This window comes from Ricinus communis, chromosome 5 (genome assembly GCF_019578655.1).
Source record: "Ricinus communis isolate WT05 ecotype wild-type chromosome 5, ASM1957865v1, whole genome shotgun sequence".
Taxonomy (NCBI): Eukaryota; Viridiplantae; Streptophyta; class Magnoliopsida; order Malpighiales; family Euphorbiaceae; genus Ricinus; species Ricinus communis.
Window position 1 is genome coordinate 12,774,886 of NC_063260.1, and position 15,232 is coordinate 12,790,117.

General features: G+C 35.5%; 3 protein-coding genes across 5 annotated transcripts; 1 reads left to right on the top strand and 2 right to left on the bottom strand.

Moving 5' to 3' along the window:
* Positions 1–862: 862 nt before the first annotated feature.
* LOC8279489 (endonuclease MutS2) lies at positions 863–7,060 on the bottom strand. 2 transcript variants are annotated; one of them, XM_048373770.1, is made up of 6 exons: positions 6,180–7,060; positions 4,629–5,580; positions 4,032–4,556; positions 3,094–3,552; positions 2,382–2,688; positions 863–1,813 (listed from the first exon to the last, which is right to left on the bottom strand). In XM_048373770.1, the coding sequence occupies exons 1-5, from the start codon at positions 6,659–6,661 to the stop codon at positions 2,395–2,397; spliced, it is 2,712 nt and encodes a 903-aa protein (XP_048229727.1). In that variant the 5' UTR covers positions 6,662–7,060; the 3' UTR covers positions 863–1,813; positions 2,382–2,394. The 2 variants fall into 2 exon arrangements, with proteins under 2 accessions (XP_048229727.1, XP_015574629.2); XM_015719143.3 differs by having other exon boundaries at positions 863–2,688.
* LOC8279490 (glycine-rich protein 5) lies at positions 874–1,830 on the top strand. Its single transcript, XM_048373564.1, has one exon. It carries the CDS (start codon positions 874–876, stop codon positions 1,828–1,830), a length of 957 nt encoding a protein of 318 aa, XP_048229521.1.
* A 145-nt stretch (positions 7,061–7,205) lies between the features above and the next one.
* LOC8279488 (allantoinase) lies at positions 7,206–13,633 on the bottom strand. 2 transcript variants are annotated; one of them, XM_002519001.3, is made up of 16 exons: positions 13,347–13,633; positions 13,169–13,262; positions 12,940–13,060; positions 12,722–12,795; positions 12,233–12,309; positions 11,967–12,003; positions 11,806–11,891; positions 11,409–11,468; positions 10,947–11,089; positions 10,325–10,451; positions 10,013–10,168; positions 9,824–9,934; positions 8,865–8,975; positions 8,630–8,728; positions 8,165–8,322; positions 7,206–7,463 (listed from the first exon to the last, which is right to left on the bottom strand). In XM_002519001.3, the coding sequence occupies exons 1-15, from the start codon at positions 13,422–13,424 to the stop codon at positions 8,194–8,196; spliced, it is 1,503 nt and encodes a 500-aa protein (XP_002519047.1). In that variant the 5' UTR covers positions 13,425–13,633; the 3' UTR covers positions 7,206–7,463; positions 8,165–8,193. The 2 variants fall into 2 exon arrangements, with proteins under 2 accessions (XP_002519047.1, XP_048229728.1); XM_048373771.1 differs by having other exon boundaries at positions 12,940–13,063.
* Between the last annotated feature and the right edge of the window lie 1,599 nt (positions 13,634–15,232).

A 15,232-nucleotide genomic window follows, 5' to 3' on the forward strand; every position in this document is an offset into this window, starting at 1 on the left:
TGTAATGCGAGAAAAGGAAAATCAAGAAATAAGCAGCAGGTTTGCTCGATGCTACAAGCAGCATGACCTTCTTGAATCAACCAACTTAATTAATTCTAGACGAGGTCATAGGAGTGGAGGAAAAAAAAACTTCTAAACATACTCGTTGGATAACACAGCCTTGTGCTGGCAGTGGTGAGGATAATATGCATAAGAGCCTGGAGACTATCTAGTTATATGCATTAAGGAGAACATGCATAGAAGGTTTATAGTTATATTCTGCTGCTGATCAAAGTCTAATTGCTGCACTCCATTGCAAAGAAGCAATAAAACTCCAACCGGTGAATATTTTTCTAATCACTCTGAGAAGACAAGTTGAGGCCTCCCAAAAAAATTTTGCATTCAGGATATACGGCATAAGTTAATATTTAGGGAAAAATCAAAAGGAAAAAAATTCCCAAGATTTGTTTATATACTTTATATACCTCTTTTTCCAAAGTTAAATAAGGTTTAAAATAAATAAAAAATTATGTTCGGGTTCAAATCTCACCAATTTGAAAGAAAAAAAAAAGGAGGAGAATAAGTGTAGATAATTCTTATGTATTAGAGAATTAAAATATTGTTATCAGAATCCGTTTATGTTAGTCTTTAATGAGCCGTTGCACTAATAAATAGTAATATAATCCTCACACAAGCACCGTGACTCCAGATTTTAAGAACACCTCATTGCAGAAAATCATCTTCTTTTCTACAATTTTTCCTAAAAGAATACCCCTTATGATGCCCAATATTTACTGCCAAACAAGAAAACTGTTTCACAAAGACCATGCAACTTTCACTATATAAAACTGGTGCATGCTTGGAGCCATTAAGAGCATGGAGATCATCCAGAAAATGGCAACAGTAAAATGGATTCACGCTGTGTTCTTAGTTACATTAAGGTTAGGACTGGCTTCTAGCCATAGAGTCCTTTCTGACAAGTATCAAGAAATGTATGAACCTAATAAATTTGGGTTCCAACTTGGAGGAACATGGTCATCTCCCTTTTTAGGCAATGGAGGAAATGTTGGTGGCTTCCTTGGTTTTGGTTCTGATGGTGGTGATTTTTCCAATCCAGGATTTGGATTTGGTGGAGGCGGTAGTTTTGAAGGAGGCAGTGATGGCAGTCCTGGGTTTGGTTTTGGTGGAGGTGGTGGTGGTTTTGGAGGAGGCATTGATGTCCATCCTGGATTTGGGTTTAGTGGAGGTGGTGGTCTTGGAGAAGGCATTGATGGTTGCCCTGGTTTTGGTTTTGGTTTTAGTGGTGGTGGAGGAGGCGGAGGAGGAGGTGGTGGTGGTGATGCTACTAGTGGATGCAGGTGTGAATGCCGCAAGAGTGGTGGAGGGTTTCTCACTGCTGGTGATGGAAGTGCTTTTGGTGGAACCGGCCACAATGGAGATACCAGTCCCCAACCTTGGTTTGGTAGGGGGCTCAATTTAGGCAATGGTGGTGGAGATGGTGGCAATAATGGTGGGCAAAACATTAGAATAGTTAAATCACTTACTTGCAGACCAATGGAGTGTCCAAGTAATGATGATTGTGGAGGATATGGTAGATGCTTTGACGGTAGTCCTCCATACTGGTGTGATGTGCCAGGATTTGGTGTTTATCCCTTCTGGTGTCCTGGTGGTCTAGACAAATCTGGTCAGAGTACAAGCTGTATGCCATTGAGTTCCCCATTTGGTTCTGCTAGTCCGGATGGATATCTTGGCCCTAGTAGTCTCTTTAGGGTCAATGGTCATGCCGGCCAACAGAATGGAGCTGGCGAATCCCGAAAAGCAGATAATAAGGATGCTGCAGGTCATAACTAAGCATCATCAAAAAGACATTTTAGGCACAGAATACATAGACCTGGTAGCATGAGCTACGCAACACAACGTGCAGTGCATGTTATCATACAAGGCCATTCCACTTTCAATGCCCAATGGAAGAATCACATATTTATGCACTAGATTTTGGTCTAAAAGAGTGTTGAGCATGCATGTTATCTGGTCACTGAAGTTCGTAATTTCACAAATCTCACTCAAAACTACACTTCTTCAATAAAACAAATTAATAGTGTGCACGTTCCAAAAGAATACTTGAATAATGTGTGATAAAATAAAAAAATTTGGTGAACACTACCATAATAGTCACAAAGTAGGCATTTCCATAGCCAGAAGAAAAGAGAACCCACTATGATATCACTTTCAGAAGAAACGTTACATACAGATGGCAACGAACTAAATATTCTGATTATAAGCTATAATTGATGTTGTCCCATGTCAATCTATATTTGGAAATGAAATTTTAGAACTGAATGTGTAGGCAAAGAATGAAAAGAATAAAATCTTTAAATTTTTACGGAAATGATCCGACTGACCAAAATATTGAAATCAATTGATATAAGCAACTGTACAACCAAAATTCATTGGACTTTCTGCTTCGTAATTGGTCACACGTGGATGCTTTCCTAGTATCTCCAATGCCCGTTGCTTAACAGCTCCTGTACCCATCCCATGTACAACAAAGATAACTGAATGGGGCTCTCTTTCAGATATGGCCATGTTGAGGTGGAGAACAGCTTCTTCCACCCGCATACCGCGTAGATCCACAGTGTTCTTTGATGTTTGGACCCTAGGGCCATAAGAATCCTCATCTTTGTTAACCTCTGCATGGCTCTGCTGTCCCTGCAATATGACCAATATAAGCAGATGCAACATAGCAGGACTTTGTTTTGGAAGAGTGGATGCCAACCACTCTGCAAAAACACATCTTGCAGTAGACAAACTATTATTAAGTCAGCATACAAGTAGACCTTAATACCCTAGTAGAATAGCATGGCTCAAGTCTACCAAGTTACATGGAAATGAAAAGCTACAAATAAGAGTACCCATGTAACTTGAGATGGTATTCTTGCACATGTGAAGCTCAAGAAAATTGCGAAAGCGACCATGCATCCTATAAAGGAAAATTTCACTAGAAAAAGTGTTTCTGGCTTCTTAGCAATCAGCTTAAAAATTTGCAAACAAGAGAGCAGAGTGCCTGCGCTATCTCAAACAGTTCAACCTTTTCAAAACAGATATTGTACGGACCTGCCTCTTTAATCGTGGGACCAATTTCGTTGCCTCCGTCCTTTTTTTACCTTGAATGGCTCTAATGTCACTTTTCTTCACACGAACTCTAATTTTACCATATTGGACTAAGATTGTCTCATCTTTTCCTGGTGCTTCAACTACAGTTGCCACCTTATTTCCGAACCCCTTCAAGTGAACTTGCTCTCCTAATTGTGGGGTATATGAACTAACATCTTCACTGGCAGGGAGATTGTCAGCAGGATAATGAGCTTCAACAATGGATGCAATTGCAGATTCTGACTTTCTGATCAGAGAATTAAACTGAAGTGGACTGGCTTTTCTGAGTAGATTCTCAAAGTTGTGAACCACAGTTTCTATCTGAGACTTTGTGGCCTTTAGTTCCTGCTGCACCTGCTGGGTTTCTTTTGCCATCAGTGCCATGATGCGGCTATCAAGATTTCCTGCCTCATCTTGAATCTTTATTGATATAATCACGGTGAAAACAGAAAAGGAAAACAAAGAAATAAAATCAGGAATTAGTAGTTAGTACCACTAAATTGACTCGAGAATATCAGGTATATTTCTTTTTTTCTTTCTCTTGTTCAGTAACAACCTACTGAATTTCTCAATTTTTAATGAAGCTAACTAGGGAGTAAGGAACCATATCAAAATCCACCTCTGAATACCCTAACATGAGAACTACTAATGTATGTGCAACCAAATGGAACATCAGAACTAAACATTCCTTTGGAGATCTATCACCATTGTTAGCTAGGCAAATTGTTGGGGCCACAACAGAGACTGGAGATGGTTCAAGCATTGGTCAAATAACAGTAATACTTGCTTTGGATTTAACAGTTGAACTAAAGCTGACAAAAACTAATCTCACAATACAGACAGCAAAAATAAAGTTTAGGAGACTAATGTTGTGCTAAGACGGAAATTCTAAGCTATACCTCATAGTAGAGCTCCATAATTTGTGCATGAACAGATGCTGCTTCTCTGGCCTGAGCTTCCAATTTGTTTCTTTCATCCATTAGTGATTTATATAGCAAGCCTTTTCGGTGCTGCTGCTTTTCTGGAATTAATTTCTCTACCCACTTTTCTGCACGTTCAATTATGTTACTATCAAAACCAATTGATTTAGCTATGCTTAATGCATTAGAGTTGCCAGTACTCCCCCAGAGGATCTGATAGGTAGGTTGTAAGGTTTCAAGAGAAAATTCCATGGCTGCATTCTCAAATTGACTATCGCTATCTTTCAGGAGACTTAAATCAGCATAATGAGTTGTAACAACAGCTAAGTTAACACGATCTCGAAGATATTGTAATATGCTGGTTGAAAGTGCTACACCCTCAGAAGGATCAGTTCCACTGCAAATTTCGTCAATGAGAACGAGGGATTCTTTTGAGGTCACTTCCAAGATCTTACAAATGCGTGATATGTGCCCGCTAAAAGTTGAGAGATTTTGTTCCAGAGACTTCAATTAAATAGAACCAGAGTTAGAATAAAATGGAGCAACCAATTGAGAATATAAGAAGGAAATGACTACCTGGTTATCCCCAATATCTGCTAGAACAACATCAAACCATGGAATCTTTGGGGTGTTTCTAGCAGGCAAAAATAAGCCAGCCTTTGACATAAGAGATGCTATGCCCAGTGTTTTCATAGAAGCAGTTTTCCCTCCAGTGTTCGGTCCCGATATTACAACCACTCTGGTTCCACATTCCACTTTAATGTTTATTGGCACAGGAAATTCTGATACACGTTCTAACAAGCTTTGAGTAGCCATTGCATCATCTCCATCATCCAATTCAGTTGAATCGGATACAAGGACATCAGACAAACTTTGTTGAGATGACCCAAGAAGTAATGGATGTTGTATACCTTCAATATCTATTGATAATGCATAATTTGCTCTACTGGAAGGTTCACCTTCATAGCCCTCTGAAGTAAAAGTTGGACAGACCCCATTTATCTGTCGAGCATAAGCAGCTCTAGCAAAAGCAAGATCAACTTCTAGAATTCCGTCCAATAATTTTTTTATGTCTCTCTCTGATTCTGCAATCTCAGAAGTAAGCAAACTTAGAATTGCAATTTCCTCAGCTCTCTCAGAATTTGAGAGCATAACTTCAAGATTATTCAATTCCACTGCATCACCAGGCTCCACAAAGTATGTTGCACCAGAACCACTGACATCTAGAATCACACCATCTGGAATCAAATATCTATGGGTAGCCCTAACTCCCACGCACAACCTAGAACGGCGCTTAGTTACAAAAGGCCTATCAATACCTCCAGCCTGAAAAATCCGAGTTGATATTCCCTTCAACAGGTTATCCAGATTCTCCATGTTTTTCTTTCTTTCATACCTAATCAACTCCAAATCTTCACTAGCTCTATCAAGTATTATCAAAAGATTGCAGTCTATGCAAAATCCTATTTTCTGCTCCAACTGTATTTGTAAATTACAACTCCGGAATATTTCAAGAAGAGGATACGACCTATTCAATTAAAACAAAAGATAGCCCTGTCAAACAATAAATGCTAATAACAAAAATAATATAGAATTTAATGCTGGTGTCTCCACTTCAAGTTTTTTCAAATATAAGGAAGATGAATTAGCTATGAAAAGCAATAGTACCTTCAAAATCAGGTTTTTTCAGGACATACATAGAATCCATCAAAATCATATCATTTCTGCCTCTCCTGCATTACATTTTTTCACCTTATTAAATTAATATTTCTAAAATCAATCAATTATGAATTTGTTTCCATCAAGTCATAAAGCGTGTTAATCTATTCTAAGAATTTAATACATGTAGCTCCAGTTTTATAATAAAAGAGAACATAAAAAACACTTGAATTTCTTATTAAATTAGCCCGTGTTTTAATTAGCAAAATGTAAAGAAAGGATAAAAGTAAAAGATTCATTTTACAAAAAAACTAACAAAAGACAACGTACCAAAGACTAAAAATAAAAGGGCAAAAGCAAGTACTCAAATTTACTAAAAACAAAACATACAAGGATATAAGGTATAACAAAATCAAGTCTGAATGTCATCACGTTGTGCTCTAGTTTAGATAAAAGAAAAATGTATACCTCTCTAAGCAATCTCCACCGTCCTTTAATCTTTCCAATACTGCTTTTGCAGCTTCCAGTGTCCGCCTCACAGCACATAGCTCACTAACAGTAAGCAAGTTACCAGAAACTGCAGAATTCACAATCCCCGTTATATCCTCAATCGCTGAAAAATCCAGCGTTCCATATTGCATCATGGCCAATGCGGCAGTGGTCTGGTCTAGTAACATACGGCTCTCCTGGATGCTTTCTCCAATGGGAATACTTGCGCTTCGGGCGGCTGAATGGCCCATTGATGTTGACGTGAAGGGAGAGAGACGGTCGCAAAGGGAGTTCCATTCTAGGGCTTTCAAGGCTTCGGATTGGAGAGCGAGTCGAGTCGAGGACGAGTTGGCAGCGTTGGGATTGGGAAGGGAGAAGAGGGGTTTTAGAGTGTTGAAGGGTTTTGAGAAAAAGAAGATTGGGGAATTTCTTATGGAGATGAAAGGATAGGAGAGTTCCATACTATTATCTATCTGCTTTAGATGGATTTTAACGAAGGATTATTGTTTTTCATTTTTAGCATTCGAATTTCAGTTTCCGGTTCATTTTCCTGTGAGGACTTTCTTATGGTATCTTATCCATTTTGCGGTTATTAACTGGAAAGTAAAAGGCCATCGAGGATGATGATGACGCGGAATTCATCTCTTCTATAAACTGTTTTAATAATGTCTTATTGTATACTATAGTGTTCATTTTTTGGACAAAGAAAAGCCAATATTCTGTTGCTTCTTACCCCTTGAGATATGTGTAATGGAACTTGCTAAATAATTTTTTTATTTTTTTTGCTACTTATAGTGCAATACTTATGTTTATTTTATCCAATAAAAACAAGTTCACAGTTAGTGGAAGACCGAATTAATTTCCAAATATTTTATTAATGGAGATTTCTTAACTGAAATTTCTAAGCCAGACTATTAAAGAACCAAAAAAAAAAAAGGAGAAAAGCGTTTGAAAAAAAGTCCACAGAAAGGTCAAAAAAAAGGCGGGAAACAAAGGAGGGAAAAATAGGAAAAGCATCCAACAAACCACTTTAGCAATAGCCTGTAATCATGAGAGGTGACAGTGATAATTGATAACTTATGGTCTGATAGTGGATCGATTCAATCATATATTCATTTCACAATGAGTTGCAGATACCCGAATTATTTACATCCGAACCTAAATGTTTTGTGCTATAGAAGAGATCGCCGATGAACAGAACAGGTTACAGATGACACAACTTGTTAAATAGCACCAAGTGTCGAACGTCAACTTGATTTACGCCTGAATTTAATAACAGCACAGCTATGAAGAGTTAATAGATTAAGAGATAATTCAAAGTTAACACCACAATTATGAAATCAAGATACTCAAACTCACTTTCTTAACCACCATAGTCAAGGTGTCTATAAACTCGGATTGTACTATAATAGAATATAATATAAATTATCATAGAATTTTGCATTTAGTTTTACTTTGATTATAAAATTTTATTTTATTTAGTTTCATCATTCAATTTTAGTTTTGATTATAATTTAGTTATCTTGCTAATAAGAAATTAACATGTTACTCTTAATTACTTTTTTTTTTTTTGTCAATTTTTCATTTACCAAGTGATTAAATTGAAACACATTTAAAGTTGAAGAATGATTATATATATATAAATATATAAGTTTTATCTATACTTTTTAATACATTTTCAATTTGAAAAATCAAATTATTTTATTCTTAAGAAAAACATTTCCATCATTAGAACTAATATAAGAAAGACAGAAATCACATAATAATTTGAAAAATCAACTTTAATTTCGATTTACAATTGTAATTTTGAAAAGCCGTAATAATATATGAGAACATACAAATTTTCATCAATAACATTGCGAAAAAAAACTAAATAAATAATATCTATTGATTTTGAAGAGGATGTATAGAATTAAATTCAAAAAAACAGAGACAAGATGATGAAATATTTAAAAACTGGTTACCTAATAGCAAACATTTCCGGGTCATCGGTTTATTTTGCAAGGATAGGAGAACCACAAGCAGTAGGAGCATGCTTTCCCTCTCTGTAAACAAGGTTTCCTCTAACAAAAGTGGCTAAAACTTTTCCTGAAAGTTTGGTTCCCTTGTAGGCCGAGATACTCTGTGTTTCAAAGATGATGGGTCATTCCAAAATACTTGCTATTACTCAGTTCAAAATGGAACATAGATGCAGTGGAAATCACGGACAAAGTTGAAACTCGATTTAATACACTGCATGTCCTTTACCAGTTATTTAACATATTTAAAATCTTGACACTAGTCACGTGAATGCATTTCGTAAAACTGCACTTCAACATGCTCTTAGGAAAGCATAAAGAATAGAGAACCAAGATAACATTCAAAGCAAGCATGATTAGTTTGAGTTGTGTTTATCAAAAAAGAACAGCTAAGGAGATTAGAAGCCATACAGAATGTTTAATGTATATAGGAAGATCATCACTGAGGTCAAACTCTGCGTTTGGATCCCATATGACAATATCTGCATGCTTTCCAACTACAATGCCCCCCTGCAAAATGTGATTCAGTTTCAGACTCAGTTGCCAATAGCTAATCTAGGATGAGCAATTATCATAATGCGTCTTAATTTTCCTGCCACGCCTTTGTTCATAAGAAGGAAAGCTAAAGACAAGAAATTTGCTTCACCTTTGACTCTTGTCCAGCAAGCTTAGCAGGTCTCTCACTCCACCACAAAGCTAACTGCTCCAAAGTTACTCCATATTTTCGCCCATATGTCCACGTCACAGGAAACACAAACTGCAGAAGCTCTCAAAAGAAAGCCTATAAGTCCCCAAACCAGTAGAAAAATAGCAAACTCGGGAAAAACAAAGACTCTTAAGCAAAGATTAACAAAGGGCGCAGTTGTGCTACTTTTACATTACCGCACCATTGTCCTAATGCGGAATGTGTTTTGCTTTATGGCTCATGGTTGCACACGCATTCTATATATTGAAAATGTTCAGGCCTGAATTGTCAAATAGACATGAAAAATTACTTAATCACAAAGTCACTTTAAGATATCTGCAGTCCCGCAGGTGATGACAAAGTCTCTTAATATGCAGAGAGGTAGCTCTTATGCCTTCTGAGGCCAATTCAAGCAGCCAACTACAAAATCTTAAGTCCTCTTTTTTTTTTTTTTTACTTCATATTTTCCTTTTGTCACTCAAACAAGTCATTATTGTAATTTCACAATTACCAAATGAAGGATTCTGGATACAGCCTGGTAGAAAGAAGAAAAGTCATGTGGAGCAGCAACACATTCAATAACTTGCCCACCTGGATGCCTTTCACAGTTCAGTTATCATATAACAACATGCCAATTGGTGCCATTATGGTGATTTCAGAATTACCTAATGAATGATTATAGATTAACTCTGGAGGAAAAAGAACTATTGTGTACAGAAAAAAAACATTCAATAATTTAGTCCAACCCGGATGCCTGTTCCAGTTCAGTTATCGCAATTCTAATTGGCTACATCATGAAAAAACATATCATACTATAAGATTTTGGAATTGGAGGATATCTGTGAGTAGAAATCTATGACAAGAATTGGTGTTTTACAAGCCAAATTCACATTAGTTTATACTCGATGAGAAGCACTAACCTGCAAAGATGATATGCCACCCCAAGCCCTCAAGAAGTTGCCTTCATTAAGGAGTTTGAGTTCTGGCACCGTAGGTGAATGATCGGAACTCAACATGTCAATGTCTCCTTTCTGAAACAGAATAGATATCAAGTAAAATAGAAGATAGAAGGAAAAAAGGGCCATAGGATTCAAATACATTTCATATACCAGCAGAGCCTTCCATAGTGCTTCTTTATTGGTTGCATCACGAATGGGTGGAGCACATTTAAAACGAGTATCCCCATCCTGAATCTCTTCTGCTGAAAAGGCTAAGTAATGGGGGCATGTCTCAACAGTCACACTGTCACCACTTCTTTTTGCTTGCTAAGAAAATCAAAAAGACATTTTGGTGAAAAGTAATTAACTTTTATCAAAGGCTAAGAAAATTAAGTTGAAGCAGCAAAAAGAAACGATAAGCAAACTATGTGATCCTCCACAGAGATTGGGTAAACATTGAAAAGGGAACATATTGCAATTTACCTTTAAAAGTTGTAGGGAAGAACCTGAATCAGACAAATGAACAATGTGAAGATGAGATCCTTCTGCAGGACCACCAATCCTTGTGTCCTTTGATACTGTTAGAAGCTCCCTAATAGCTGCCTCCTCCCTGATCAAAAACAGCTTGATCATTAGTTATACCATATATACAGATGGATAGAGTTCAAGCCATAAGTTCATTTGAAAATGCAACAGCAAATCTGTTTCCTTGTAACATGTTAATCTAAAGCTCCAGATCATCCTTAAAAAATTAGTAAACCTAGATACATGTTATTTGTTAAACAAATGTTAGAATTACTCATCTTGTTGAGGTATTGAAACAGAATATATACTAACTTTGCCAATATATATACTGCGATAACATGCATTGATCAAACAAAAAAGACTAATCATCTATCTAGAGATCTTATCTGCCAGAACAAAGACTATCAACCCAGTAGATATCAGTTGCAACTTGTCAAAGCACTGTATGGAATATGCTGTCTTTCAGATCTAAGTCACAAAATCTGCAATGTTTTAGCCCCTGAACAAACATAGATCATATACTGTTTCTATAGTAACTTGATCATTTCTTCACATGGAGGAATTATTGAAAATAGCTTACCATGATGCTGGCCTTGTCTTAAGGTATGTTGAATAATGTCGAGGGTCATCCATACCATCTTCTATGTAGCTCTCAGAATCTTGTTGAATCTCAGCATGCACAAGTAAAGGCCTTCTGTATTTTGCCAGTACAGATAGCCCCTCCTTAAGAAGCCAGTCAAGAACCCCAAACAGATAAAAGCATTTGGATAAATGAGCAAGAAAAGAAAAAAAGAACTTAACAAGAAAAGCTAACTTAATCCAACTGTAAAATTATTACAATGCATGTAATGAAATGATCAAGGATGCAAATATCAATGAGTATTGGCATGTCATGCATGAGTGCCTCAATTGTTAAAGAAAGAAGATAAATAGAACAGATTCTGGCTTCAACATGGATTAATGAGTTACAAACTTAAAAAGTACAGTTCCTTTAAATATATCAAGTGCTGTCAGAGAAGTTGAAATGCACCAAGAAGCTGACCTTGATATGAGTGGCATCGGTCATTGGAAAGTCATTGATCCCTGAAGGACACATAAAAGACTACAAAACAAAAAACAGAGGAAGTCATAAGAAGATGACAACTCGAGAACATAAACATTTGGAAAAGGTCAATCCATAATGGGGTTATTAAATTGAGAACTCCAAACAGTGGACAAATTCCATCAGATCTTCAATGATGTGATGGACATCACTTAGTTCTATCAACAATAGAAAATAACTATCTCCCATCTGAATGAAATTGCCCCAAGATACTATTGGTAAGATGGTATTCATGAATTACATACTAAGACCTCAATCAGTAAAAATTCTTGTGAGCCACAGATATACTGTTATGTGCAAGCACCTTAGACTTGGAAGTGAGAGATGTATGATTCACCTTTAAACCAAGAACACCAGCACTTAGGAGAGCTTCCAGAGAACTTCCATTGAATGCATTTTCTGGAACTAAGCCTCCCCAAAAACCTGGTGATAACATAATATAGTTAGAAACAAGTCCTTAAGATATTAGCATCCCAAGATTTAGTTTCAAGAGCATACCAACATCAACATAGATATTCTTTTCTGCAGCCTCAAGCTAACTCGTACATGTCACAAAAAAACAAAAATAGTTTGTGAAACTTATGAGTACTTACAAGAAAAGCCCCACAAGCAAGCATGGGAAAGATTCAATTTAAAGAACGGAGATAATGGATAAATAGCATCTCAAAACCAGGGCTTAAGTTTAGCAAAGTTATCATATTGGAACCACCAAACTTGTAAAGGTTTTGAACAAAGTAAAGAGACCCAATTTTTAACCCTTTTACCTTGAGTCTCAAAGTTTCCACAGAAACAGTTGAGGGGTCGCTATTTAAAGGCATGTCAATCAACGTTGTAATGCCTCCTGTAGATGCATATTATTCAAAATGTTCAGTCACCAAAATGCAGCAGAGCAAACATAATTAGTGACGCAAACATGATCCTAGTCTAGCACTATACAAGTTTTTAATGCTGCTGAAAGAGAAGCTGATTGGAAGACTGAAAAAAAAAAACGAAGAATAGACATCCATGTTAGAGCATATAACATAATTTTAACTTCCATATTGGAGATTTCTAAGAAGCAGGCATAACAGAAAATTTGGGCATTTTGCCAAAAAAGTGTAACAAAATGCAAGAAATTAATTCAATTTGAATTCTGTTTAGCCAATTCGCATGTTTGAAAAGGTCACAGTTGCTATAATTCAATTACTTGAACTTACAAAAACAACACATTCTTAATGAATGAAACCGTGCCACAATTGAATTCTTGGACATACCAGCAGCAGCTGCTTTAGTTCCTGAAGGAAATCCTTCCCATTCAGTTCTTCCAGGATCATCAAGATGTGCATGCCTGACATAATTATAATTAAATAGTTAAATTAGTCTATTTAACTGATCTTTATTTCAAATCCAACACGTAATAAACTTCTAAGACTTGAAATTTTTTCCTTTTTTTTTTTTTGAAAAAGAAGGCAATGAAATTCAAAAATCTTACACGTCAATAAATCCAGGCATAACAACAACTTCTCCATAATCAATCATATGTCCTCTTTTGAAATTTACATGCCAATCCTCTTCTTTTACTACGGATACAATATTCCCTTCCTTTACCTCAACTGCTAAGTCATTCCAAAAAGACACAAAATAACAATTCAGGTATCCAGAACTAACGAAACGACCAGGCCAATAACAAAAAACGAGAATAAGTTACTTGAAACACAAACCTGCACCAGAAATGACGCCACGTGGTGTGACGATGTTCTTGCTAATTATCCAGAAATGGCTATAAGGAAGGAGGCTGCAGTCATTGTAAGTCAACTGCAGCAACCAATAGAAGATATATATTCATATTGCTATCAACAATGATCCAAGGAGGGAAAAATGGAAGATGGAGACTCTAACCTTTTGGGACTGAAAGAAGTAGAAAAAGGAAGCGAGAAGAGCTAGCAAAGGTAACATTCGCCATAGAAGATGGTCCATTTCTCTGTCTCGGATTCCTGTATCGATGAGATATGGAAGTTAATTTTTGGCAGCGAGTGGATTATGATGTCCGATCACGTGATGATTAGCCTGTTCTCTTTTTTCTGTGTGGGCGGAGGGAAAGCCAATCTCTGTGGAGTCCAGTCCCTTTTATGGCGTAAACAAAGATGCAGTTTGAAGGAAATCACTAAAGTGCGAATAATAATGGAGAAGTTAGGCCATAAAATAAAAATAATAAACCATCCAAATCAAACAGATTCGAGCGAATCGAGCCAAAACTCAAGGTTCGGTTTGAAGGTGTGTTTTTTAAAGAAAAATATTGAACAGTATCTTAATATAAAAATATATATTTCTAATAATTATGTAACTGTAATTACTCCATTCTTGTCAATAAACTGCATAATTAAATGACAAATTTAATCTCTTTTTTCAATACTTCTAAAAGAAGAGAGTAATAAACACAAAACTCATATTTTAGAAGTTTGTTTTACACCGCATTTATACATCAATTGTGTCCTAACTAATTTTTTTTATTTTACAAAATTGCTCACATTATTGTTAATATATTTTGCATGCAGTATAATTTTAAAAGTTATAATTCTACTCCTTATCCAACTAAAAAATTGAGTGGACAATTTTGTTGTCTAGAGTTTGAATATAAAAATAAATATTAGAGTTTTGAATTCATAAATCCCTGTTATAAAGCGTAATTTTATATTTTTATATAAATAGATTTAAAATTAATTTAAAGAGCATCGAACATAATTTTTATGAATAATAAAGTATTATTTTAAATTTTTTAACACAATTACACAAGTTTAAGGACTAAATTGACCAATAGAAACAAAACTTTTCAGTTTAGAGTCACTTCAACCCATTTTTTTCAAATTGGCGCATGCCTAGCAATCTCCCTCTTAAAATTAATTGAACAAATTTAAATTCATAAATCTTAGTTTTGGGAATAAAATAAACTTAGTTTTAAATATTAACAAAATTTTAAATTTTCATTTATATTTCTTATATTTATTATTATTTTCTTTTATAGAAAAGACTAAACAGTTAACAACACCATTGTGCCTCCATCTTCACCATTAACACTACTATCATTGCCTCCATCACCTTGTCACAGTCATCCCTAACATTCGTTAGACATTTATATCATCATTCATCTACAAATTAACTGAAGAAACAACACATGATAGCTAACTCTATAGAAACCTATGATCTAATTTCTTATTGTCATAAATATTATCAGTCGTCGATTCCTCTTATCTTCACTGATGGCACCACTATCACACCCCTGTCATCTCTTTCATCATTTCTTCAGCCACTTCGACCTTTTTATCTACAGTTATCAGCAAAATTAATAAAAGCATAAACATAAAATAACATAGTCTAAATTTCTCGTTGTGAATAAATATCTCATTTCAAAAATTAAATTTCAAGAAAAGTATACATCAATATTTAAAAAAACTCATTCTAATACACACCTTCCTTAACTCCCACTTGATATTATGCTTAAATGGATTTTTTTTCACTCACCAAGTTAATTTGATCAAATCTAAATCAATAAATCATGAACTATCTCAGATTATTAAGAAGAGAAACAAGAAAATAAACCGTAGACAATAATAAATTAGTGAAAGAAAGCAACTTTATGGTTAGAAACAACTGAGAAATAGATCGTGGTGGTGCTGCAGAGATAAAGGCAGAAAAAGATTAGAATAATAGCATTCCAACAAGCTTTTAAGTCATACTCTTTTTCTATTATGGGAAATATATGTAGAAATTGAATTTTTAAACAACTC